Source organism: Lepidochelys olivacea, assembly GCF_965140295.1.
Source record: "Lepidochelys olivacea isolate rLepOli2 genome assembly, chromosome: 1".
Lineage (NCBI taxonomy): Eukaryota > Metazoa > Chordata > Testudines > Cheloniidae > Lepidochelys > Lepidochelys olivacea.
Window position 1 is genome coordinate 12691885 of NC_140411.1, and position 27466 is coordinate 12719350.

Consider the following 27466-nt stretch of genomic DNA (forward strand, 5'->3'; position numbering starts at 1 on the left):
CATCTGTTTGTTGTACCTCTACCTCTTCTCATACGAGTAAAACCGTGAAAAGTTGATACCTGTGTCTTGTTAATTTGGGGCTGGGTGCCATTTTTAAATTTAAACATTGTAAGGGAAAGTGGATGCACACACTTACCTGAGGTTCCTTCCCCTTCCTTGCGCTCAGCTGGTGGAACTGGCTATACTCAAACAGGTCCTGGCTCGCAGCATAGCCGGACCACCCCATCGCATCTCTCCTCTCCTCTTGGCTGTTCACAGCAGAGGTCTCTGGCTTTCCTGAGTTATCCATGGTGGCCTGCAAGGTACTCGTGGAGTCTCTACCATGTATGGCATGCAGCTTGTCGTAAAAGCAGCAGGTCTGCAGCTCATGACCAGATCAGTTGTTGGCCTCCCTGGCCTTCTGGTTTACTTGGCGCAGTTCCATCACTTTCATGCTGCATTTCTGCTGATCCTGTCGTACCCCTTTGCCTGCCTTCCCTGTGCAATCTGCTCTTAAATATCCATGTTGCTGTGGCTGGTCCACAGCTCTGCTTGCATAACCTCTTCTCCCCAATGGCCCAGGAGATCCCATACCTCCTATCTGCGCTTAGCCAGAGGACATCTAGTACATGGAGCTGGCATGGTTGGTTGGACAATTGCTAGGGAGAGTTGCTAGGTGTGCCTGCCAAGGTGGGCAATCAGGAAAAAGCATTTCAAAAATACTCAGGGGGATGTAAAGCAGGGATGGCTTCAGGTCTCTGTGACCCCTGGGCAGTGGAGTGTACAACTGTGACCAGAACAGTCACTGTCACAAGGAATGCGACATTGTTGGGTAGCTGCTGGAGAACTGTTAGGGTTGCCCTTGCACTGATTGGCCCCAGTAGCTCAATCATGGCTCCATAAGGGAGGTGGTTTTATTATATAACAATAACAAGGCACTTACATTTTATCGATCTAACTTTGTAGTGTAGATCAGCCTTCGGTTGCCTTCCAAAAGGTGAAAATGTACCTGCTTGGTGCAGTTCCACCATCTTTGTTATACAGGGTTTATAGAAGAATGAGCAATAGTGAATGTAGTAGGTTTGCAAAGCCAGTTGCAGTAAAATCTCCCCTTTCCTTACTATAACTCTTTCAGAATCTTAATCTGTCAAACTGAAGCTTTCAATGCTTGGTATTAGCCAAAAGATGAACTCGGAAATATTTGAGGAGAATCCATTCAGCCCTTTTGGACTTAAACTGTTTGGGTGTTTTCCCCTTTTTTAAAAAAGAAGCATTTTTTACACACACATCACTGAAATGATTGAACTCTAACCCTTAACTATCTCGTGTGGCTAGTCATCATTCTAGAAATGTCATAATGGGGCAGTGACTGCTGTAGTTAAGCTACGATAATAGTTTCCATTCTAACACCCCGCCCCCCAGTTCTGAGTTATTCATAACTTTCTGAAAGGTTCATTTTTTCCAGGCATAAGCGCTGATCATGTAATCAGATCTGCTTGTGTGGACGCATGCAGAACCCTGTTTATTTCAACAGGGCTCCACACAAGAGCAAGGGCCTCTGACAGCAGATCCATTTGCTGGATTGGGGCTGTGCGAAGGTGGGATTTTGGGGTGTTTTGTATTTTTTTGGTTTTGTTTTTTGTGAAGCTTGACCAAAAGTGGTTGAGCTCTTTTTGATAAGGATAGTATATATGCATATCTGCATAGGGAAGGAAATAATTTTTTCTAATGAAATAATCTTTGCAGTCTTCATTTGAAGAATTCAGCAGCCTCTGAAGACCAGCATAATGCATATAACAAAGGGGCAGATTTAAGGTTAAGAGTGACATCTGGAAGAGTTGATTGCACTGATTTTAGCAGTGAGTTGCAGCACTGACATACAGTCAATAGAGCTTCAGTTGATGGAGGCTTTGTCCCTAGGAGTTATTGATTGTGGTCTTTTCAATTGATTTAAAACACATTTGCAAGTGGATGGAAGGTGTGAATCAGTCAACTGAGGGATGCTACAATTAATTGATTTCTCTATCTTAGACAAACCTCTAGTGTAAACCAAGCACAATGGCTTCGGACATTTTTTACCACTGTCGGGAATGTGGTAAAAGATTAGGTGCATAGAGATTTTATTCATGTAAATATCTAATTTATCAGTTAACTTAAATGGACACCACTATAGTTAGGAAATTACAACTTTAAAAAAAATTAATTTAAAGAGGAATATTTTTATAACTGAGCCTCTTGGCTTAAAAAAAATGAGTGTAACTTTAGACCTCTACCAAATGTATCAGCCATGCCAGGATTTTATAAATTTACTTCCTAATGGTGAGGAGGAGACCTTCCCTGGTGAGATACAGGGCTTACTCATCATTTCTGCAGAATTTAATTTTTGTATGTCTGTCTGTCTGTCTCCAAGGAGATGTGACTAGTTGCAGTTTTTCTTTCTGAATTGTGTGAACTGCAAATAGCTCAAGTCCTGGTCTCAGCACACAGCCCAACCAATTAGGATGTGTACCTGGGATTTCTGCTGGGCTTGAGGGAATATCTTTCTTCTATCAGCTGCTGGCAACTTTGTGTGATGGCTGCTATTCCACCCTCAGCTACAGTGGCCTCTGGTAACTACAGGGGTTTGAAGTGCCTTAGTGCATTTCAATGGGGTGTTAATTCTGACATCTGATTTTGCTCCTCCAAACCACTAGATGCCTGGAACTTCAGGGGGGACTCACCCATCCTCCTCCCAATGTTCCACAAACCTTTTATATGAGCACTGTGCAGGATACATCTTCTGGTTAGTGAACTTGTAGTTGATTTGTAGTCCTTTGCATAGCTCTGGTCAGTCAACAAGTATTGAGTATACAGCAGTCCTAATCTAAGTGCTGCTGAGTCTGTTTGGGTGTCGGAGTTTTGATTTATTTATATATATATATATATATATATATATATATATATATATATATATATATAATTTGAAGTTCAGTGTAATAAGCCCACTTTTAATCACAGTAATGTTGTAGCAGCTGTAGATCATTCTGAGATCTTTTTGTAACTATTTCTTGACCTGAAAAAAATTGATAGCAATCCTTCTCATTTCCATTCCAGCAAAAAGGAAAAGTATTTTAATGTGCTTCTGGCATTTTGACTATTCCACTTGTGTATTTTGAGGATGGAATTTTTTGTCTATCTTCCTCTTTTCAATCTTTGTTCCCCATTGCCAGACTGGAACCCTGTTTCCTTCCCTTCACAATGTGTACATACCCTTTCTGAACCTCATCTGAAAAAGGAGGGGATTGGGGATATTCCCCAAATCTCATCCTGTGAGCAAAGAACAACTTAATCCTTCTGACATGTTGTCAGTTGAGAAAATTCTCTATCACTTATCACCAAACCTTATGTAACTAATACACAACTTAAAAAAAACCCCAAAATTTTTACGCTAAGTAAAATTTTGAGGGCTAAATACTGTCCCACTTAACTCTTGTAATGAGAGTTTCATAATATCGCTTTGTATCATTATTTGGATAGAGTCCTAAACACTAGGGGCAACATAGCATGAAACTGAGGGTGGTTCCTTATTTTCAGTTCCTTATTTGTGGTACAGCTCCTTATTCGTGGTCCCTAGTTCCTTTTTCGATGGCCAAAATTATTTAAAAATATAAGTGGGAGCCCGGACTCTTGAGTTCAGATCCCATATCTAACATTGGCCTTGTCTACACTGGCAAGCTTCTGCGTAGTAAAGCAGCTTTCTGCGCTGTAACTCCTGTGGTGCACACATGGCCAAGCCACCTAGTGCGCAGAAACTGCGCAGTTGCAGCATTGTAAAAAACCCAGCCCGACGAGAGGTGGAGAGCTTTCTGCGCTGGGCCTACGGCACCGTGGTTCTACTGTAAACACCCTGGTCGATTACAGCGCTGCAGTTGGCCTCCAGGAGGTGTCCCACAATGCCTGTTCTGCCCTCTCTGCACATCAGTTTGAACTCTACTGCCCTGCCCTCAGGTGACCAACCGTGAGCCCCACCCCTTAAATTCCTTGAGTTTTGAAAGTCCCCTTCCTGTTTGCTCAGTGACGAGTGCAGTGGTCTCAGGGCATCTTTCCAAGTGGCCGCGCCTGCTCTATGCACCAGGTGATCCCCCGCTTGGAGCAATGCCGAGCTGCTGGACCTTATCAGCATTTGGGGAGATGAGACTGTCCAGTCCCAGCTGCGCTCCAGCCATAGGAATTATACCTACGGACAGATTTAACGATGCATGACTGAAAGGGGCCATGACTGGGACACAGTGCACTGCAGGGTCAAAGGGAAGGAGCTGTAGAATGCCTACCACAAGGGGCAGGAGGGAAACCACTGCTCCAGTGCTGCGCCTACAAGCTGCCAGTTCTACAAAGAGCTGGACGCGATGCTCGATGGCAATCCCACCTCCACTGAGAAGACCACTGTGGGTTCTTCTGTGGTACGCGTGCCAGTCGACAGTGGACCGAGCCAGGAGGAGGAAAACTTGGACAAGGATGTGGAGGGAGACCCAGAGGCAGAGGATGACTCGGAGGTCAGAGATGTCAGGAGCTCTCCTCTACCCCAGAGGAGACTAGCCAGTCACAGCTGTCGGATCTTGGCAAAGCACAAACAGGAGAGGAGGCCCCTGGTAAGTGGCTTTGATTTTGGGAATCGCTGAAGCGAGTTGTTGGGGACAGGAGGGTTGCAGAAAGAAGGCTTGTATCTGTATGATGTGCATACACCACATGCCTAGTCTGAGCGGTGGAAGAGGGTGTTGATTGACTCCCTCATTTCACGGGAGTCTGCCTCAGAGATCTCCCGGAAACTCTCATGGAGATACTGGGCAATCCGCTGCCGCAGGTTCTTTGGCAGACCTGCTTTGTTTCTTGCCCCATTAAGGGTAACTTTCCCATGCCACTCTGCCATCACTGGGGGGGACTATTGCTGCACACAGGCAAGCTGCATAAGGGCCAGAGCAGAAGTCTTAGAGAAGACCCTCCCTTGATTCCCTGCTCACCCTCAGCAGCAAGATATCTTCCCTAATGAACACAGCCTGTGGAAAATGTGGGGACAGGAATGATTATGAGGCCCTCTCTACAGCACTGGCTCTCCCCAAGAACCACGTGTACAGTACGGTTCTGAAACATTGATTTCCCCTTCCCCTGAGGTTACTCACCATTTTGGGGGGCTTGTGGCTCATGTGCGCTTGCCTAGGATGAGCCAGTTAGTGACAGATATGTGAATAGTGGCTGTGTTTTTAATCACTGAATCAGTGGTCTGTGTATTGCAAACAATGCTGCTTCTGTAAAATGTTCCATTTTGGCTTCTCATATATGACCTTGGGAGCCCAGCCTCCCTCTTTGTTGTTGCCAGCTGAACGGCTGCGCAGAATTAGAAAGCAGCCACGAAGAACTAAAGAGGACTTTCTGCGTGATGTCATGATGCGCTCTGCGGCCGAAAAACAAGAATTGAAGGAGTGGCAGGCCAGTGAGAAGAGGAACCGAAAGGAGAACGTGGTGCACCAGGATGATGCCACGGAGCAGCTCTTAAACGTTATGAAGCACCAAGCGGACGTGGTCCGGGCACTACTAACGCTGCAAACCGAGCAGCTCCATGCCTGCCCTCCCCTGCAGCCGCTATCTCAAAACTCTTTCCCAGGTGCCTCCCAGACACCACCAACACACTCTTCTCAATCTCCTGGCTCCCGTCTGTACCTGCGGCATTCCACTCCTGCCCCGTCACAGTCCAGCCCTGCGGTCTCCCAGTACCCACTCCACTCAACACCCATCCCTCTGCAGTTTAGCCCTGCTGAAGTACAGTGCCCACTGCACTGTACTCCAAAGGACAAGGTTGGATATGATACCTGGACATACACAAATCTTTAACTGTCCCGGGACCCCGCCTCCTTCTGGGACCCTCCCTTTCCCCCATCCCCCATAGTGCTGATGTGGAGTTTTTTTGTTTTGTTTTTTTTCCTTTGTGTCTGTCCTCCAAAATGTTGGTTTGAAAGCCATCTTTATTCCATTCCTTGAAATCAAACAGAGTCCTGCAAAGCAACAGGCAGTTTCTTATACCTTCATTGTGATTGGTGCAGACGATGAGCTCAATTCTTAAAGAGGCCATTTAGGGATCGGGGCAAAAAAAAATTGGGGATTGGTCGTACTTTGAGCAGGGGGTTGGACTAGATGACCTCCTGAGGTCCCTTCCAACCCTGATATTCTCTCTGGGCTTTGTCTATGGCCATACCACCCTGAACACGCCCAATCTCGTGTGATCTCAGAAGCTAAGCAGGGTTGGGCCTGGTTAGTTGGATGGGAGACCTCCTGAGAATACTGGGTGCTGTAGGCTTAAGGGGATGGGATAGCTCAGTGGTTTGAGCGTTGGCCTGCTAAACCCAGGATTGTGAGTTCAATCCTTGAGGGGGCCATTTGGGATCCGGGGCAAAAATTGGGGATTCGTCCTGCTTTGAGCAGCGGGTTGGACTAAATGACCTCCTGAGGTCCCTTCCAACCGTGGTGTTCTATGATATGCCATTATGTCATCTTCACCTCCTAGCATTACAAGCATTGCACTCCTGAGCATAGCAACAAATATTAGTGGCTTTCCGCTTCAAATTGCTGCCTCAAAGCATCCCTGATCCTTACGGCTCCGCACTGCGCCCCTCTAATAGCCCTGGTCTCCGGCTCTTCAAATTCAGCCTCCAGGTGCTGAGCCTCTGCGGTCCAGCCCTGAGTGAAGCTTTCACCCTTCCCTTCACAAATATTATGGAGCGTTCAGCACATGGCTATAAGCATCGGAATATTGTCATCGGCCAGGTCCAGCCCCCATAAAGGCAGCACCAGCAGGTTTTTAAATGGCCAAAATGACACTCAACAGTCATTCTGCATTTGCTCAGCCTGTTGTTGAACCTCTCCTTTCTGCTGTTAAGGTGCTCCATGCATGGCTTTGTAAGCCACAGTATTAAGGGGTAGGCAGGGTCTCCTAGGATCACAGTAGGCATTTCGGCTTCCCCATGGTGATCTTCGGGACCAAGAAGAAAGTCCCTGCTTGCAGCTTCCTCAACAGGCCAGTGTTCCGAAAGATGTGTGCGTCATGCACCTTTCCGGACCAGCCTGCGTTAATGTCTGGGAAATGCCCACGGTGATCCACACAAGTGTCTGGAGAGCCATTGAGAAGTACCCCTTCCGGTTAATGTACTCAGTGACTAGGTGGTCTGGTGCCAGAATTGGAATATGTGTGCCATCTGTCACTCCTCCACAGTTAGGGAAGCCCATTTGTGCAAAGCCATCCACAATGTCATGCATGTTGCCCAGAGTCATGGTCTTTCAGAGCAAGATGCGATTAATGGCCCTTGCACACTTCCATCAACACGATTCCAACGGTCTACTTTCCCACTCCGAAGTGGTTAGCAACCGATCAGTAGCAGTTTGGAGTAGTCAGCTTCCACAGTGCAATCGCCACGCGCTTCTCCAGTGACAGGGCAGCTCTCATTCTCGTGTCCTTATGCTGCAGGGCTGGGTCGAGAGCACACAGTCCCCAAACATGCATGACATTGTGATCCCACCACTCAGTGCTTGTTTCCCGAGCACAAAAGCGGCATTCCACTGTGGTCATCACCTCCGTGAACGCCACAAGCAATCTCATGTTGTAGCTACCTTGAGTGGTGAGATCAGTGTCGAACTCCTCTTGCCTTTGTAGTTTAAGGAGTAACTCCACTGCCACTCGTGACGTGTTAGTGAGAGCAAGCAGCATATTGGTCAACAGCATGGGATGCATCCCTGCAGGCCGAAGAGGCAGAGCACACAGTACACAGGCCGTTGAAAGATGGTGCCAAATGCAGACGGAAGCACAGGGATTGCTGGGATATGAAGCAATGCATCACGGGACATTGGGACAGGACCCAGGATGCCCCGCCAGCTCCTCCACCTTCCCACAATTCTTAGTGGCAGAAGAGGAAGAGAAGCTCTGTGGGATAGCGGCCCAGTGTGCACCTCTCCAAATACCGCTGCAAGTGTGAACGCGCTATTGCGCAGGCAGCTCACAGTGTGAACACACAACAGTGGTTTTCAGTCAGCGCTCTGAGCGGCGATAGAACTGCCAGTGGTGTAACTCTGCCAGTGTAGACATACCCTTAGATTTCCTCTGTGATCTAAAGCAAGTCACTTAACCTTTGTCTCAGTTTCCCCACCTGTAAAATGGGGGTGATACTTGCTTACCTTATAAGTGTGAGTAATGATTGTTTAAAGTGTTTACATTTTTCTTTAAGATGTAAGGCACCTTAGAAATTCTAAACATTGACTCTAGTTTAACCCTTTGCAGTCGAATACAATGCAGTCTTTCTGTCTGCCTGTCTTTGTTCCCTCCCTCCTTCCTTCCATTTATTTTACTGAAGAGTGTTGATTAGATTTAGATACTCCAGTAAAATACTCTTCTTGTCAGTATGGATGACTTTGTTTCAGAATAAACTAGCACACTGTAGAGTTGGATATTTGTTTTTCCATCTTACTAAGCAAAAGAAAAAGATGGTTTTCTTGTTTTGAGCAACTTGCTTTGGGTACTTGTATTTTGCTGAGGTGAGAAGGCCTTGTAATACTGAGTAAATCCATAGTTGCATCCAGTTCTCTACAGAGTTTCCAAGGAAAAAACTGTGTGAAATCAGTAGGGAAACTCCTACCTGTGGCATGTGCTGACATGTCACTTTTCAGCAACAGAGAAGTTTCACCTAAGACGGGGGACACCTTTAAAGATTACATAAACCTGGACTAGTTCAAGGAAGAGAAGATATCAAATGTGAATTTCACAGATTCTGGAAATATATGTTGAGCATATAGGAACAGAATTTCTGATCTCAGGAAATGAGAAAACTGATCACTTTAAAAACCAAACAAATCCTTTTCCTTTAGATTACTTGCAAGGGATTATTCTCTGAAGCTCTGAGAATAGCGATCAGGGCCTCTGGGATATTAAAAGGACGTAGCCAGGTTAAAATAAGAGCTGTTACTTATAATTACTAATAACATCTGAGATTGTCAAAACTGAAACTTCTAGGAATCTACTCTTTTTACTTCTCACAAGTTGGGTGTTACAAGTAAGAGAGTCTGTTTTGCTTTTGCTTTTCCTCATGCCTTAGCACAGTAATGCAGTGTTCATGTTGCAAATTCTTCCCTGAACTGTTTGCATTCAAACAAAAATTTTGGGCCTAAATTCCTAGGCAGTCTCCCATTGATTAGAACACAGGTTGTTTCTGCTCTGGTGGTGGGTTTTTTGTTTTTGTTTTCCACTGTTTTTCCCCCTCCAGGTTAAAGAAACCTACTTGTTGCAGAAGCTACTGCATCCAAATGGGTATATCTGGGGAAGGGTACATGGAGAGTAACTTCCAAGCCAAATTTGGAGCTGTTGGCTTCCAAACTTTATACTGTAGGGCAAACTTTGCATACTTCTAAGTCAAATGGAAACAAAGCTCTCAGTTGCCTTTGTACAAACATGTTATTGGATGCCAACATTAACCCTTTGGCTTGAGAAAGATCTATATGGTCTCCAAAATAGAGCACAAAAATTCTTTGTCCACAAGAGATGCTTTTTTCTTTTTGTAAGGTTTTTGTAGAATTCTGCTGTTCTTAATATCCAAGGAAGATAGCCCTGAGTGTTTTCTGTTTACGGAGGTTATGTTTGCACCTTCATAGATTCATAGATATTAAGGTCAGAAGGGACCATTATGATCATCTGGTCTGACCTCCTGCACAATGCAGGCCACAGAATCTCACCCACCCACTCCTGCAATAAACCTCTCACCTATGTCTGAATTACTGAAGTCCTCAAATCATGGTTTAAAGACTTCAAGGTGCAGAGAATCCTCCAGCAAGTGACCCATGCCCCATGCTGCAGAGGAAGGCGAAAAACCCCCAGGGCCTCTTCCAATCTGCCCTGGAGGAAAATTCCTTCCCGACCCCAAATATGGCGATCAGCTGACCCCTGAGCATGTGGGCAAGATTCACCAGCCAGATACCTAGGAAAGAATTCTCTGTGGTAACTCGGATCCCACCCCATCTAACATTCCATCACAGGCCATTGGGCCTATTTACCATGAATAGTTAAATGTCAATTAATTGCCAAAATCATGTTATCCCATCATACCTTCTCCTCCATAAACTTATTGAGTTTAATCTTGAAGCCAGATAGGTCTTTTGCCCCCACTGCTTCCCTTGGAGGGCTGTTCCAGAACTTCACTCCTCTGATGGTTAGAAACCTTCATCTAATTTCAAGTCTAAACTTCCTGATGGCCAGTTAGTATCCATATGTTCTTGTGTCCACATGGGTACTGAGCTTAAATAATTCCTCTCCCTCTCTAGTATTTATCCCTCTGATATATTTATAGAGAGCAATCATATCTCCCCATAGCCTTCTTTTGGTTAGGCTAAACAAGCCAAGCTCCTTGAGTCTCCTTTCATAAGACAGGTTTTCCATTCCTTGGATCATCCTAGTAGCCCTTCTTTGTACCTGTTCCAGTTTGAATTCATCCTTCTTAAACATGGGAGACCAGAACTGCACACAGTATTCCAGATGAGGTCTCACCAGTGCCTTGTATAATGGTACTAACACCTCCTTATCTCTACTGGAAATACCTCTCCTGATGCATCCCAAGACCGCATTAGCTTTTTTTCACGGCCATATCACATTGGTGGCTCATAGTCATCCTGTGGTCAACCAATACTCCAAGGTCTTTCTCCTCCTCCGTTACTTCTAATTGATGCGTCCCCAGTTTATAACTAAAATTCTTGTTCTTGATCCCTAAATGCATGACCTTACACTTCTCACTATTAAATTTCATCCTATTACTATTACTCCAGTTTACAAGGTCATCCAGATCCTCCTGTAGGATATCCCGGTCCTTCTCTACAATACCTCCCAGCTTTGTATCATCCGCAGACTTTATTAGCACACTCCCACTTTTTGTGCCAAGGTCAGTAATAAAAAGATTAAATAAGATTGATTCCAAAACCGAACCCTGAGGAACTCCACTGGTAACCTCCCTCCAGCCTGACAGTTCACCTTTCAGTATGACCTGCTGTAGTCTCCCCTTTAACCAATTCCTTATCCACCTTTCAGTTTTCATATTGATCCCCATCTTTTCCAATTTAACTAATAATTCCCCATGTGGGACCGTATCAAACCCCTTACTGAAATCTCGGTAAATTAGATCCACTGCGTTTCCTGTGTCTAAAAAATCTATTTCTTTCTCCTTTCTCAAAGAAGGAGATCAGGTTGGTTTGACATGATCTACCTTTTGTAAAACCATGTTGTATTTTGTCCCATTTACCATTGACCTCAATGTCCTTAACTACTTTCTTCTTCAAAAATTTTTCCAAGACCTTGCATACTACAGATGTCAAACTAACAGGCCTGTAGTTACCCAGATCACATTTTTTTCCTTTCTTAAAAATAGGAACTATGTTAGCAATTCTCCAGTCATACGGTACAACCCCTGAGTTCACAGATTCATTAAAAATTCTTGCTAATGGGCTTGCAATTTCATGTGCCAATTCCTTTAATATTCTTGGATGAAGATTATCTGGGCCCCCCGATTTAGTCCCATTAAGCTGTTCGAGTTTCGCTTCTACCTCAATTATGGTAATATCTACCTCCATAGCCTCATTCCCATTTGTCATGCTACCATTATCCCTAAGATCCTCATTACTGTCTGATAAATTTTTAAACATTCTTGTATGTCTCACTGTACCTGGACGTTAAAATAAAATCCAAATAGAACCATATAGATTAGAAGACAAATAGATAATTCCATGTGGATTTCTACAAATTCTGGGGGACAAGGGAAAGGAGGGAAGATGTGGGGAGGATTTCAGACAGATTGCCAGAAATAACTTTTTAAAATCCTGGTTTATTTACCTCTATTTAAATCCTGTATACAGGACTCCTTAACCTCTGAGATTGTGTCCCATAGTAAAAGAAATAGAGCAGACTCTCTTTAATTCACACTTCCCATTACTGAGTAAAGACTTAATATGAATCCTGTAGCGAGGTTCTGTATTACTCAGACCAATCACTTTAGTCTTCTCCTGAGAAGTATTAATAAACCATGCATCAAAAGAATGTACCCTCAACCCCAACTTCAGCATTTGGTCATACAATTTTTGCTCCTGTTTCTGCCCTCCTTTCTTCACTTTCTCTCCTCCCGCTCCCCTTCTCCCCCCATTTATGGATGGGGAAACTGAGGCATGTGGCGGAATAAAGAACTTTCCTACGGTGAACCATTGTAAGAAACCAGGATTAGAATACAGGATTTTGTGGCTCCCAGTTCCATGTTTAATTCAATAAATGCATAGGCTGTTAATACAGGCAATTTCAAGTATGTTATGTTATCTCCTTTGTTATTTTATTGCTAGTTGAGGGGAGAAAAATTACAAGAGGAAAAAACATCTGAGGATCTGATCCACAAGCTAATTCTAGAAGACATGGAAGTGGGAAAAAGAAAAATGGAAGAACAGCAAAAAAAAGATGAACCACTAATGCTTAAAACGAATCAAGAATGTGTAAGTAAATACGACACTGTTCCCACCCCAGATATAGCATTAAACCTACCCAAGACTAACAGCATTCAGTCCTGGATCAGTAATCACTTTTCTACACGTAAAAAATGATCTGATGTTTCTGACTCCTGCACAACTGAAACTAGGGGATGTATGTCATTGGAAGGGATAGAGCCAGTCCCTAGCCTGTTCGCCTGAAGCTGGGAATGGGTGATAGGGGGTGGATCAGTTGGTGATTATCTGTTCTGTTCATTCCCTCTGAAGCACCTGGCATTGGCCACTGTCGGAAAACAGGATACTGGGCTAGATGGACCTTTGGTCTGACCCAGTATAGCCGTTCTTATGAAGCTGTAATTTCCCAATAGAACTTGTTTGATTTCTTTCTAGCTCTAGAAGGACCTGAGATACCAGACTGTACAGTTTTGGTATTTTTAGCTATAGGAAACCTACCTTAGGTCATCTTTTTGAGGTTTGAATACTCTTCTATGCATTGTACGTTTGGATTCCATAGTGACTAAGTTTCAGAGTAACAGCCGTGTGTCTGTCTTTGCAAAAAGGAAAGGAGTACTTGTGGCACCTTAGACTAACCAATTCATTTGAGCATGAGCTTTCGTGAGCTACAGCTCACTTCATCAGATGCATCATTGAGCTCATGCTCAAATAAATTGGTTAGTCTCTAAGGTGCCACAAGTACTCCTTTTCTTTTTATAGTGACTAAGGTACCTGGCTCTAGGGGGAAGGAATACAAGAGATAGTCCCAGTAACATTTTAAAAACATTCCTAAAATCATTTATCTGTCAGACATGTGACATTTTCGGAATACAGGATGATGTGGAATGAAGGTTTTATTTCAGAGTAGCAGCCGTGTTAGTCTGTATTCGCAAAAAGAAAGGGAGTACTTGTGGCACCTTAGAGACAAACCAATTTATTTGAGCAAAAGCTTTCGTGAGCTACAGCTCACTTCATCAGATGCATAAGCTATTACCAGCAGGAGAGTGGGGTGGGGGGAGAGAAAACCTTTTGAAGTGATTAAACACCCAGTTTTTCATGGTCTGTGTGTATAAAAATATCCTCACTGCATTTTCCACTTTTATGCATCCGATGAAGTGAACTGTAGCTCACGAAAGCTTATGCTCAAATAAATTGGTTAGTCTCTAAGGTGCCACAAGAAGGTTTTATTGGCTCCCATTTGGAGTGATCTGTTTAACTCGCTTCTGGCTTCCCCACTTATGAGTAATGTGGCCGTTTCAAACTCTGTGGTGATAAAACCTGTATAGCAAACCATACCATTGCATGTATCCTCTTTCTCACACATGTTCAGACTTGTAGAAATACACATCTACAAATGTGTATAATACGAGTCATCAGGGGAATATATGGCAGCATGGTAAAAGAGTAACTTCTTGTTTAGCTTTGGCTCTTGCCCATATCAGTCATAGACTGTGTGGAAAGTACCATAGAATAGTTTATAGTTGATAAAGGTTACGCTGATATCAAACTGTTGCTCTCTTAGTATTGTTTGCTGAGTGCCTTACTTTGGGCTCTGAATCCTGTAGCATTTGATAATGAAATGCTCATCACTGAACCACAGTTGCACATATAAGTTCATTTTTTTTCCAAGTGGCAAAAACGTTGGGCCAGATCTTCGGCTGACATAAATTGCTCTAGCTTAAGGCAAGTTAATAGATCTATGACGCCATTCACCAGCTGGCACTCGCATTCTGTTCTTTACATACTTCAAATGTCGCCACTTTTGGAGACTCGAAGCATTTTCCCGAGGAATATCTATTTTCTGAGTGACTTTTTTGTGTATGCCGGCTGATTCTTCCTTTATTAACTTCAGTTTCCTGAACGCCTCTCGGATTCAGAGAACGAAGAACCATTCCAGAGCAAGCACACACATCGGTCGGCTTTTGTCTCCAAAGGCAGCACCTATTCTTTTGCCTTCCTGACAGGGTAAGAAACAGACTTTAGTTCACACTGGCTGTCTGTTACGAACATAAATATTACTCCTTTCATATTTTTGTTCTAAACATCCCTGAAGTACTTAAATCTAATTCAAACAGTCACCACAGCCCAAAATAAGTTATTACAGTTTTAGAAAATGTAGTATTGAATAATGATCAAATACAATCATAGAATCCATAGAAATGTAGGGCTGGAAGGGACCTCAAGAGGTCATCAAGTCCAGTCCCCTGTGCTGAGGCAGGACCAAGTAAACCTAGACCATCCCTGACAGGAGTTTGTCCAACCTGTTCTAAAAACCTCTGATGGGGATTCCAAACCTCTCTTGGAAGCCTATTCCAGTGCTTAACTATTAACTCTAGTTGATATCTAAAGCCGCCATGCAGCAGATTAAGCCCATTGCTTCTTGTTCTATCTTCAGTGAACGTGAGAACAATCACCATCCTCTTTATAATGGCCCTTAATGTATTTGTAGACATATTGGGTCACCCCTCAGCCTGTTTTTCTCAAGATGAAACGTGACCAGTTTTTTTTAACCTTTTCTCATAGGCTAGTTTTTCTAAACCTTTGATCGAGAATAGGACCTATTTGTCCCACGGTTGCCATAGAATTGAGGAATAATGCATAGGGTATGTGTCCTTTGAAGGATGTATTGTAAAATTCATTACATTTACAGTCTCTGTAGTTTATAAAGATCTACATGGTAGGTTCATATATAGAAATGTTTGTTTATACGGTTCTCAAAAGGGACAGGGCACAAATGCCAAGAGCTGGCCCCAACTCCAAGGAGCTGCTTCTATAACTTTACTCTCATTGGTTGCATCAAGTGTAACAAGTGGGGGCGATTGGGTAGTACAGGACAAGGGTTTCTGTAATGTCATGCATTTATTCAGGGCTAAATTGTGGCTTTGCCATAAGCCCTGGGTGTAGAGCAATATGTTATTGCAGTGGCCCAGGAAACAGATCAGTCATAATCTCCCTCCAAGTTCCCCCTGCTCTGGTAGTTGGGAGGTATCCTGTGCAAGCTAGATTCTGTCTTGGTGGCTACCCCTGCCTCCTGCATGACACAGGTACCTGGTGCACATAAGCTGAACGTGCTATGTGCCCATCTTGATGGTGCCATGAAATGTGCTGTTTTTAAATTAATACACAGTCTAATGTTTTACACATTCCTGATTTTTAGGAACCTAACCTCCAAACTGGAAAGGAGTCAGAGTTGCAATGACACCATTCAAGATCGATCAAAGAGCAGGCAGAGATCAGCCCCAGCCAACAGAACAAAGGTACCAGATGTTTTTGGAAATATATTACATCCAGTGAGGGAGAAGTTTGTACATTTCATAGAAATGCTGTTGAAGGCTATACATTGACAGTTACTTGGAGACCATCTATCTATCGGTCAAAAAAATTGTGTCAGCAGAGGTTTGATGTTAAATCCGTATGGCTAATCAATCCCTTACGATTTACAGCAGGAGCTGACTGCCAGTCCAGGTTGGAAGTAATTGAACAGAAAAATGGACAGTGCACACACTTTTTTGCTAGCATTATGTGGTAACAGGGAATTCGAAGGGTACTCCACTTCCTTTTTTGTAAATCAGATTTCTTTTCAAACCTGATTCACTGGTGGTTTAAAAAATAGCTCTCTCACAAGCTTGAAAAACAACTGTCTCCATCTCTCCCCCAAACTACTTTTTAACCTCTGCATTTTAGCAAAAAGTTATTCCATCTCCCCGCCCCTGCCCCGCACCCCTTGCAGATCATTTTTAAAATGGAGCAGAAATGATCATTGTTGACCTGGTCTCTGTCTCCTTCCTCGTCTACTGTCACTGATTAACATCGCCTCTCGAGGAACAGTTGGTCTAGTCTTGCTCTTGCTGAAGTCAATGGGGCTCTGTTTGTGAATGAACTGGTGCTACAGGCCCAGCAGAGGGAGAACAGGAGGCCTGATTTCCAGAGGTGCTGAGTGCCTTTGGCATGGATGGACTTCAGTAAGAGTTGTGGCTACTAAGCACCTCTGAAAATCCAACCCATGATTTGCTCAGGCAAATGTCCGTCTGCCGTTCCAGCCTAACTACTGGGCTGCTGTTGCGCGTCTGGCAGATTTCTTCCTTTGCGCCATTTCTGAGACTCTTAAGGCCTTTGTAGCACCATCAGCCTCAGGATTTGATCTCCCCAGCAGCAGCAATTTGATTGATATCATTGTCTGTGCTTTTACTCCACCACTAATCTCCACGTACTCGGCCATTTTCTGCCTCTCTGGCCTGCAGGCTCCTGGTGCCTGGCAGCAGCACAGTGGATTCAGTCAGTGTTATTTAGTCCAGTCGCACCAAGTATCAGGTGCCTCATGTCCACTCCAGAAGGCCCAGCCCAGTCCAGGTAGGAGATATGGGGGATGTGGTATGCTTCAAAGGGCTTCAGTGGCAGGGGCTTCTTATGAGACCTATGGCCCTTCTCCTACCTTCCCTCCACTCTCTGCTGAGTCTTCTTGCATGGAGATGGGGTGTCCCCTGCAGCCATTGGCTGAGCCCTTGCTCCAGAGCCTTTCTCCCCCCCCCACTGCACCTTACATCCATCAGAGCCTTCACCTCCAGTCACTAGAGGGAAGCTCCACTCTTCCTCCACATCTCCCTTTCCAGCGAGAGATCTTCATGACCTCATTCTCCCCAGAACTTCACTTCTTTCAAGAAGGAATAAGGAACCATCCCTCTTCTGCCTGCATCTGTCTCCTTTACTAGGACTGTCCACTTTTTGCACCAAATCCCCTTCTCTTCAGCTTTTGCTTCATCTTCATTCCACAAGGGGCGGGGGGGAATCATGCTAAGCATCCAGTCACTGTCGGAAGCCAAAGGAACCCTTGGGATAGCCATTTGGTGGGGAACCCTGCTTGCAAGATGGGGAGATCCTCGTAGGTCCTGCTCAGGTGACATAAATAGTCTTGGTGACAAAGTACTGTGGACCTCCCTGAGGTGACAGTCATGGGCCATGCTCCTAAAAAAGGACCCTCTTTCTAGTGGTTCTCAAACTATGGATCGGGACCCCAAAGTGGGTCATGATCCCGTTTTAATGGGGTCACCAGGGCTGGCATTAGACTTGCCAGGGCCCGGGGCTGAAACCAAAGCCTGAGGGCTTCAGCTCCGGGTGGCAGGGCTCATGTTACAGGCCCTTGCCTGGGGCTGAAGCCCTTGGCCTTCGGCTTTGACCTCTTCCCCACCCCCCCACCCCCACCCCACCTGGGGCAGGGGCGCTAAGGCTTTGGCCCCTCCACCCAGGGCGGCAGGGTTTGGGTGGGCTCAGGCTTCAGTTCCCCCTGCTGGAGTCATGTAGTAATTTTTGTTGTGAGAAGGGGGGTCGTGGTGCAAGAAAGTTTGAGAATCCCTGACCTAATCTAACTCTCATTGAAATTGATGGGAGTTGGATCAAGTCCAGAATGAGGCACTGTAAAAGTAATCTGTCTTCCCAGCTCCCAGATCTTTTTTAAAGTAGACTGTGAGTGGACCTGCCCAGAGAACAAGTGCTCCACGAAAAGGATGTTCCATAACCTGTATTAACTCCAGAGCCATAAGCTTGTTAAAATCCCCTCTCTCTAAACTGAACAAAGAAAAGTCATTCCAGTGCCGGGGCTAACCACCATATAAAATCACCTTGACTTTGAAAAGGAAAACTCATTTGCATTTGTGTATATGTAGTTTTTACTCTGTTATTTGTAGCTGTATGACCTCACGCTCCTAAATATGACAGTGTTAGAAATGTCTTTGAACATGGCTGGCCGTGCTGCTCTTAAGGAGTCTCTGCTGCCAGCTCCCTTGTTGTTTAATCACTAGCAAACTGGAAACCATGCTTTGTGTGCTAATAATGTACAGGAGATTTGTTTACCTTACCCTATTCAGTGTCCTCTGGCCAGCCTTTTCCCTTCGTTTGTTGCAGTAAGCGTGTTAAAGCCTGGATCAGCCATTTCTTATACATCAGTTGATGGCAAGAAAATGTCTGAGTTTACTCGCTGTAAACAGCATGCCCCTGGCAGTACAGTCATGCTGCTACTAGGCATGTCGTAGCTTCATAGATTGCAAGGCCAGAAGGGATCATTATGATCATCTAGTCTGACCCCCTATATAACACAGGACTCCCCCCCCCCCCCCCCGCAAAAAAAAATCCCTAGAGCAGATCATTTAGAAAAACATCCAACCGTGATTTAAAAATTGCCAGTGATGGAGAATCCATCACGACCCTTGGTAAATTTTCTTTGAGTTAGTCTAGTTCCATGGTTATCAACCTCTTTGTTCCTGTGCGTCGAGCTTTTGCCACCGCTCTGGCTAGCTACTCTCCATTCCTTTGATGTCCCAAGCACAGCCCTCATGCTAAGGATGAATTTGGGACCCAGGCTGTGGTGGATTCTGGTGCTCCCTTGTTACCTGTGGGCCATTCAATGTGCTCAAACCAGCCACAGTCACTTAGTCTGACTTGCTGCAGGATCTGGAGCACCCCAGGCTGCATTCCAGATTTGACAGTGCACAGTTGAATGGAAGGCAAGCAGGACTGCAGGGCCTAGCCCCAAGGCTGGACTTAGTGCTCATTATTGACGTGGTGGGATAAGGAAGTTGCTGGCCCAAAGGAAGAAGGTGGCTGAGGCTGCTGGCTGGTACAGCAGACATCGTGGCCTGATAAACAGGTACAGTTGCCTGAAAGATTAGGAACTAGTGGTCTAGTTAGTTGTTTGAGTGATTTGTAGCGTTTCCTATTCTCTTGTGATTCACCCATTTCACTCTTACTCTGGCCCCTCTTTTTAGATCACTACAATGACAAACTTTCTAATCCCAATGACTTGTTTTACAGGTTCTATCTGTGACCAGTGCGTCAACTCCCATCGTTGGAGTTTTGTCATCCACCCAAAACAATCGCTGCCTCTCTGCCCCAGATTTGACAGCAGAAAAGCGTCTGGTTTCCAACTCTGTTTCGTCACTCTCCATCCTGCACAAGCCGGAGCGATCCATCAGCCCTGAGAGCAATGACAGTATCTCAGAAGAGCTCAATCATTTCAAACCTATTGTCTGCTCACCATGCACTCCTCCCAAGAGGCTTCCCGACGGCAAAGTCTTGAGTCCTTTGATTATAAAGTCTACTCCAAGGAACCTGAACCGAAGCCTGCAGAAACCAACCACCTATGAAGCTAGTCCCAGAATCCTGAAAAAATGGGAGCAAATATTTCAGGAGCGCCAGATTAAAAAGACTCTCTGTAAAGCTACCCTTACATCTCTGGCTTCAGAGACCGGAGAGGACTTTCTGGTTCCTGACATTGCTAACTCCAGTAAAGAGCAGCTGCGAATCTTAAATGATCAAATTCTACCTGATACTGCGGCACACACAAACACAGAGTTAGATTATTTCCCTTCGATCAGTGAAGTGAAGCTCGAAAGGGCTGGTAACAAGAAAAACCGTTCACAGGCCTTAACAATGGATGGCAGTTCCTCTGATCTAGATACAAGATCAAATGGAACCTCTCTGAACACTCAAGTTTCAGATGTATCTGAAGTAAAAACAAATTCATATCTGGACAAATCTTGTCTTAGCATTGGGGCAAAAATAATGACCAGAAGAATAATTGGAGTCAACCCAGCACTGCCAGGGAACAGTATGCTAGGAGTTTCTATCAAGACAGCAGGAAAAAAGCAGCTTAAATACCTGAACAATAGTGAATTAATCAACGTACAAAATGGAACCTGCAATTCTGTTGAAAATGTGATTGGCGAACAGCCCCCTTCACTGAGACGAGGACGGAAGAGACACTGTAAAACAAAGCACTTGGAACAGAATGGTTCGGTTAAAAGACTGAGGCAGACCGCTGGCGAGATGGGCTTGGCCACAGGTGATCCTTTAGTGAGGGAGATGGAACAGAAGCTGCAGCAGGAGGAGGAAGACAGGAGGCTAGCCTTACAACTGCAGCGAATTTTTGACAGTGAAAACAGGACAATGGATAGGCGGAAAGCAAGAGTAGATCAATATCTCTTGCGGTCAAAGAGCACTACAGGTGCAAAGCAGCACCTATGAACAATGTTGCCTTTTGTAGAGGACATGAGGTTTATCAAAATACCCCATAGGAGGAGCTATTTTCTTGTCATACAACCACCCACAATTTTTTTTTTCTTTTTGATGGTAAGACATTTTAGATCCAGTTCACGCTGAAGCCAGGGTCCTTGCAGGCTAAAAACAAAAATTCACCTGTCCCGTTTTGTCCATCACTCTGAAAGACAGCCGATCCTCCCCATGTATACACTGAAATGTACTCATACATAGTAGGTGACATTTCTGAGTTAAATGCTGGTGGTGGCCATCTTACTAATGGGATACCAAGAGTATATGAGCCCAATGATAAAGACCTTGTAAATCCAATGTCCAGCCTGCTGCATCATGTCAGACAGAAATTAGGGATTGAAAACACATTTACATAAATCATCTAGACTGTTTCTCTCCAACCCCCAGTCCTGTGCCTGTTTCACACTCTCCCTTATGCTGCAGCCAGATACTGTGAATGGATCGTAAGTTATACCATAGTGATGTAAACTCCCTGGTTTGTGATAGCCTCTTTATTAAGGGGTCCCACTGTTAAGATTATGAGCCATGCTTTCTCCTTTTTGTCCCAGCAACTAAGGAGCAAATGGATACACCGATAGTGGATACGATTCAGTAACACCTCCCAGGGGCACAAAAAATGAAATACATTAGACAATGTAGATCAGGGGTTATTTTAATGAGACCATATGCAATGTAGGAAACGTGCAAACCAAGGATTTCACGGAAAATGCATTGCTGAAAACTAGTTAATCGATGTTGGTAATATCGCAGAAAACTTAGCTATAAAGAGACGGTAAAGTGAATACTACCAACCCACTCTCTTGGGGTGGCACAAAGGTGAGACCAATCAACACGGTTTTACTCATCTTGGACATTTAGGAAGAGAAGCATCAGTAAGGAAAAGAGCCACCCAAATGAATCGGTTGGACATGGGCAGCATGGGAGCCCTGTGTAGTGCTCATTCCCTAGGTACAAACCAGCCACGGTTGGGTCGGGGAATGTGTGCACTGCAGTGATAGTAATACGCTTGCTGCACTGTTTACACAGAGGTTTCAAAGTGTTTGGTAGCAGTAATTATCCATTATCTTCACTTTAGAGATGTATAAACTGGCACACAAAGGTTAAAATTCTCAAAACGGCTGCTAATTTTGGGCACCTCCCATTCCAGTTGAAGTCATTGGGAGCTGGGGGTGCTCAGCACTTTTCAGACTCTTGGTCCTAGATCTCCCAAACGGGGCTCTCCAAAGACAGTAGCATCCAGTCATTTGACTCTATCAGCTTGCCCAGGGTCAGTGGTAGAGTTGGGAATAGAAAACAGGACTCTTGACTAGTCCAGGCCCCTATCCAGTGGAGAGCGTGTTCTCCTCCCCACATGCAGCAATCACCACATGAAGCCCTTTCCAAGTGAGAATTCCCACAAGGCTTTCACTGTTGAGCTTTATGCCACAATCTGACCCAAATCACTCTGATGTTTTAAGCAGCCCGATGAAGTCTGTCTGTCTGTGTCATGGAGGGTGTTCGTTGTTCTCTCTCGGACCAATTACACGGAATATAGATCAGTGCATTAGGTAAGATAAATGTCCATGATCACTGTTTAATGAGTGTGCTTCCTTCCCAAAGAACCTCTGCTTTTCTCCCTTTCATCTCAGGCCTGTCCTCGCAATTGTTTTACTGAGTGAAATAATTTTCTTGATTACCACCAGTAATGGGCTCAAAAATGTCACTCTTGAATCCTGAATTTCTAGACGATGGAACTTCTGTTCTTTCAGTGGAATTTCCCCCCCCCCCCACCTCAGAAACGTGAGTCTGCCAATTTAATATCTTGTTGCTCCTTATACTAGGTGACACTGGCATTTTAAAGAGCTACCTGAAACACACTGAACCAGCAGTACACCAAGCAGCTGGCAAACTTGCAGCTGACCTGTGGAGTGCGGGGAGGTTCTGCTAATGCAGCATACAAATGAGGTTGATGTAAAAGGATTTTAATCATCTATTTCTGCCGTGTCTTTTGCTCTCTCCTTCCATCTTAAATGATGATGAATGGCTTGCCTTCGGCAACGAAGGAATTGGTTTCGTCTCCGGCTTGCCACTTATTCATATAACTACAAGGACCCTGAAGCTTTTTACTGCTTTAAACTGGATTTTTTTTAAAACAAAAGAAATCTTATATTTTAATGGATAAAATTTATATATTTTAAATACTATATTTCAACAGATCGACACTTTCATTTTGAGAAATCTTGTAGTAATGATGACATAATATATATCTCGTATTAACACACAAAAAACTACTGGCTATTAAACTAATATGTGAAGCCAGGAAGTTGATGCTGGCTTTCTGCACTCTCTTAGACTGGACTGCTGTGCCTAACTGTTGTAGCTCATGGGTTGTGTATTATTGTATCCTCTTCGGAGAGGAAATTCTGCCCTTAGTTACACACTTGCAACCTTTCTGGGCCAAATGCACAGCTGATTTTAAGCTGATACAACTCCAGTGACTTGACCTGCATTGCACTCACTTAAGCCAGCAGTGAATTTGAAGGAAACTGCCGAGTCGTTGACTTGATTGAAGTCAGTGGGATTGCATGGGTCAGAGTTACTGATGATCAAATTTGGTCTCATCAGTACTTACGAACAGCAGAGTACATTAAGGATGGAGCAGCAGTCTTTAATCCTGAGTTTCTTTTATTTTTGTTCCGAGCAAAAGCTTTTTTTACACTATCCAAGAGTATTCTTGATTCTTCTCGCCCCCCCCCCCCCCCAAGTCTCTTTCAACGTCCCCCTCGCACCACCCAAGTAAATACCTTGAAACAGGCTTCCTTACTCAATTACCTTGCCTTGTTCTAGGCCTGGGCTGCTGGCTTTTTTTTTTTTTTTTTTTTAAACAAAAGAGCTTTTGAGAAACTCACTTTATGTGGGTTTCACAAGCTGAATGTATCTTTCCTGAGAATGAGATTTTGAGTCCTACCCACCTAGGCCAGCGTCCTTTTGTGTGTTTTTTTTTAAAGGTCACTTAAACACTTGGGTTTTATGTGTTAATTTCTTTTTTTATTTTAAATCTGAGTCTCAATGGAGGTGCAGGAGCCATTGCCTCAATTATGACAGTTCCTCAAGCTAACATAGCTTGATAGAAAAGAACCAGGCTAGAATGTCTGTTATGTACTTTATTATCTATGGGTCGTTCACACAAAGGGCCCTACTCTGCAGACTGTTACATGATTAATCCAAGGCCCTGATCCCATTGAAATTAATACAAAGCTCCCATTGATTCAGTGGGTGCAGGTCCGGACCATAATAGAAAAGCCCTTACAATGTATGGTCCATTGTATCAGTATTTATTTAAGGAGGCCTTTGATTTTGGGATCCTCGTGAGGAATAACTGTGGATCCTAAAAATCTTTGTCACTTTTTTTATGAGACATTATTACTCGTATGCAGTAGCATCTTTAAATAATGTGGCAGGGTTGGTTTTAATATTTCCAAGGGGTATTTGTCCACAAAATATGGTGTAGGATTTTAGTCCATTAATTTCAACCTTTCTTAAAAGAACTAGTTTATATTTATAATTTTATCCTCCATCTAGTTGCTTAAAGATCAAGAAAGAGTTTCCAGTTTGCTAGAATAGGTGAGTCCTACTCCCTTTGAAGTCGGTGAGAGCAGGATTGGGCCCATACTGCCTGGTCCAAAGTCCAGTGAAGTCAGTCCACTGAGTCTTTCCACTAACTCTGGGCTTTGGATCAGACACCTGGTTTGTGCACCTCTGTGTGCACTGAGCCTGGGAGGCTGGAGACTCGAGTTGATGGAATGTTGATGACTCTGTTGGAATGTTTTACTACTTTAACATGAACAGTGCTTTTATTCGTTCCTAGAAAAGCTTGGGTAAAAAATAGGGTACTGTATACAACTGCACTTCAAACAACGGAAGTTCCCAGCCCCTCGTGCATTCAGAGGTCCAGTTTACACTTCCTTTGTCACAACTAATGCCATGTGAGAAGTATCAGTAAGCCAGCAGCTCTGGTGGAAACACCAGAACCATGGATGGAGTCAAAGATCTCCACATGTCTGGAGACACTAAAACAACAAAAGATTTTTATTAAAAATCTCTATTTTGGCAATTGTTTTGCATCCTACTCCTTTCTGATCTCACATTCTCTAAGGAATTGAACCAATCCCTGCAGTTTGCGTGAAGGTGAAGGCATGTACAAATTTTTCCAAAATGTGAAAGTTTCTCACCTTACTGCCCTCCTGTAAGATCAAATGGGGCTCAGCTGTGGCAGCCCTGTTGCTGGTGAAGTAATTGCACTGCTTATTGCACTTCTGTGTGACCAGAAGGGGTGGGGTTAGGGATTTCATTTAGTAGGTGAATGACTGAATCTGCCAAAGATGCCACAGGACTTTAAACCAACTCTGACTCTACGTAGATTTCTAGATGGAAAAAAATGTATTAAGGTTCTTTTTGTGGGGGGTTAGTGACTACAGACATCAGTAAAAAAATGAAGGAAAAGTGCCAAAAGAATGGATTGTGCAGAAGATGATTGTGTAACACTGTCCTATATTGTCAGTATTTTTCTTCAAATGGTATTGTACATGCAGTATGGATTAGTCTTGAAGTACAGCTTAAACAAGTGCTTCTTTGTCTTTTGTCAGTGAAAGCAAAGGGGAGATAGAAGCCTTAAAGACTATAACTGATTTTAAAACCAGGCCTTTAGCCATGCATCAAGGAGATAGCCCTGCAGTGCTCTCTGCTGGACTTTCCGGACCTCTTTGCCATCTTATAGTTTTCAAGTGAAAGGTTGGTAAGGAGCTTGTTCTGTGAGAAGGGAAAATATTTCATACAAACTCATCCTCCCCAATTTTTAAAGGGGACGAGAAATGAAAACTAAAGACCAGTCCTTAGTCAACTTGTGCATGTGGACATGAAGGTCCAGAAAGTCACTGATCGAGCTCCAGGGGATCTTTGGTGGATCTTCACAATGAGCTCAAAGCTGTGCCAGGTCCGCTGATTGAACTGCAGCTCGGAAGCCGGAACGGTCGCTCTCCGTGTTGTACGTGAGTTTGATGCAAACTTTTTTCTTCCCTGTATCTTTAAAACACTGCGATGCATCAAACAGATAGAGAATTAGCTATTCACTATGCAAAGAAAAAAATCGTTTAACTGATGGGATCATGTGTACGCCTGGTTTTCTGGTGTTTACTGTCAAACTGTTTAAAACCAAGATAGATGTTGCTACATTTTTCCCAATATGCTTTAAATTATTGTGCTGTGGTGTATCCTCAACTTGCTGTTCAAAACCCAGTGCAGTAAAAGACAAAAGGTCATTTAGGGTCTCAGCTGAATCACTGTGGCTTCATCAGCACATTATAAAACACAGTGGAGTTTGCTGAAAGCTTATTTACTTGCATGTGTGTAATGTGTGGGTAAAATAACATGTGGGGACATGGTTCTATGGGACTGTGGCTTCTGTTATTTCAAGCAGAGTAAAAAATTCCCAAACTAGACCTGTGTCAGCCATACAGATACCTTGTACATTTTAACAGCAGCGAAGAGGGCTCTAATCCCAGGACAAAGGCAGAAGTTAAAATAGAATAAAACAAGGTTCTTGTAGTGAATTACCTGTTTGGCCTGAAGTTGCTGAATGTGAAAACGAGCAAGTCCGTCCCTGTGTCTTTTCTAACCTGTTACAGCCCCAGCTAGGTGGGGACTGGTCCTGCTTTGAGCAGGGGGTTGGACTAGATGACCTCCTGATATTCTATAAATGGTATGCAAAAAAACAGCTGCTGAAACTTCCAGTTTGCCATAATAAAACACATTCTTCGTGTAGTGAAGTAACCATCTGGCCAGTGCTGCTAGAAAAGGCCGGGCTGGGGCTGGGTGGCCTGCAGGTGGTAAGTGGCAGTTGAGAGCTCCGAGGGTAGGACTGGTACTGGGCTGAGACAATGACACCATGAGTCCAAACAGCGCAAAGTTTTGCCTGTGTTGGTGAGGGCCCCCTCCCCTTGCTAACCACAGGAGACCTGAACTGCTGTTTTTGTAGTGCAGCCAAGGCTTGGGGCTTCCACGTATCACAGGGCTGGCATTTGCCATAGTCTTACTCTGTTCCCATTGCAGTCAGTGGGAGCAGAGGCAGGGCTAGGGTACAATCACCAGTAGCAATACAGCTGAGAACAAGAACCTCTGCTGTATAGTCAAGGATAACTTCAGCGAGGTGGAAGGAGAATGAAAGACGGCCTCCACCATGGTCCTTCTAATGCCCAGCTGCCGTCCCACACAGGAGCCAACCCTGGCTGCAGAAATGAGATGGAGAGGAGGGTTTTGGAGTTGGGCCATTGGGACACTTCCTATGCTAAGGTGTAGATTCATAGAGTCCAAGCCCAGAAGAGACCTTTAGATCATCTGGACTGGCCGCCTGCTTAACACAGGCCACAGAATTTCACCCTGGCTTGAGCCCTGTAATTTGACTAAAGCATCTCTTCCAGAAAGGTATCCCGTCTGTAACAGGCAACTAGCATCCTCCCAGAAAAGTTCAGAAACCTGGTGCTCTGATCCCAAGCATGGGGGGAGTTTATCTCTACAGAATGCTGCCCCCAGGCATGGTGGCAGGCTTCAAAACCCTTCCCTTGCTACTGAGGGAGCAGTCATGTTCTGTCCAGCCAGCACCAGAGTGCCCCCCAGCCCACAAGGAGGTGAGGGGAGCAGTCCTTAAAGGGGCCAAGGTTTTCTTTCTCCTGCTGGCCCAGATAGATAGACAGACATTCACACACACACTCTCTGTCTCTCTCTTCCCCCCCCCTCTCTGGCTCTCAACTGCAGGGGGGGCACTGGGAGTTGTTACACCTTTCTCTGCTAAATGAAAAGAGCCCTTAGTAGCTGCTGTCCTCTCTGTGAAGGTGTTTATATGCTCTGATTAAATTCCCCTCTCGTTCTTTTTGAT

The 27466-nt window shown here is 44.4% G+C and overlaps 1 protein-coding gene across 1 annotated transcript in view; it reads left to right on the forward strand.

Moving 5' to 3' along the window:
- Positions 1-26144, forward strand: part of RNF169 (ring finger protein 169) — a gene marked incomplete at its 5' end in the record, with an annotated part of 49952 nt that extends 23808 nt beyond the window's left edge. The window contains 4 exons of the mRNA XM_084617370.1: positions 12361-12507; positions 14348-14460; positions 15653-15752; positions 19300-26144. Of these exons, the coding sequence (XP_084473496.1) occupies positions 12361-12507; positions 14348-14460; positions 15653-15752; positions 19300-20511 (1572 nt within the window). The 3' untranslated portion in view covers positions 20512-26144. The remainder of the gene's footprint in view (positions 1-12360; positions 12508-14347; positions 14461-15652; positions 15753-19299) is intronic.
- Between the last annotated feature and the right edge of the window lie 1322 nt (positions 26145-27466).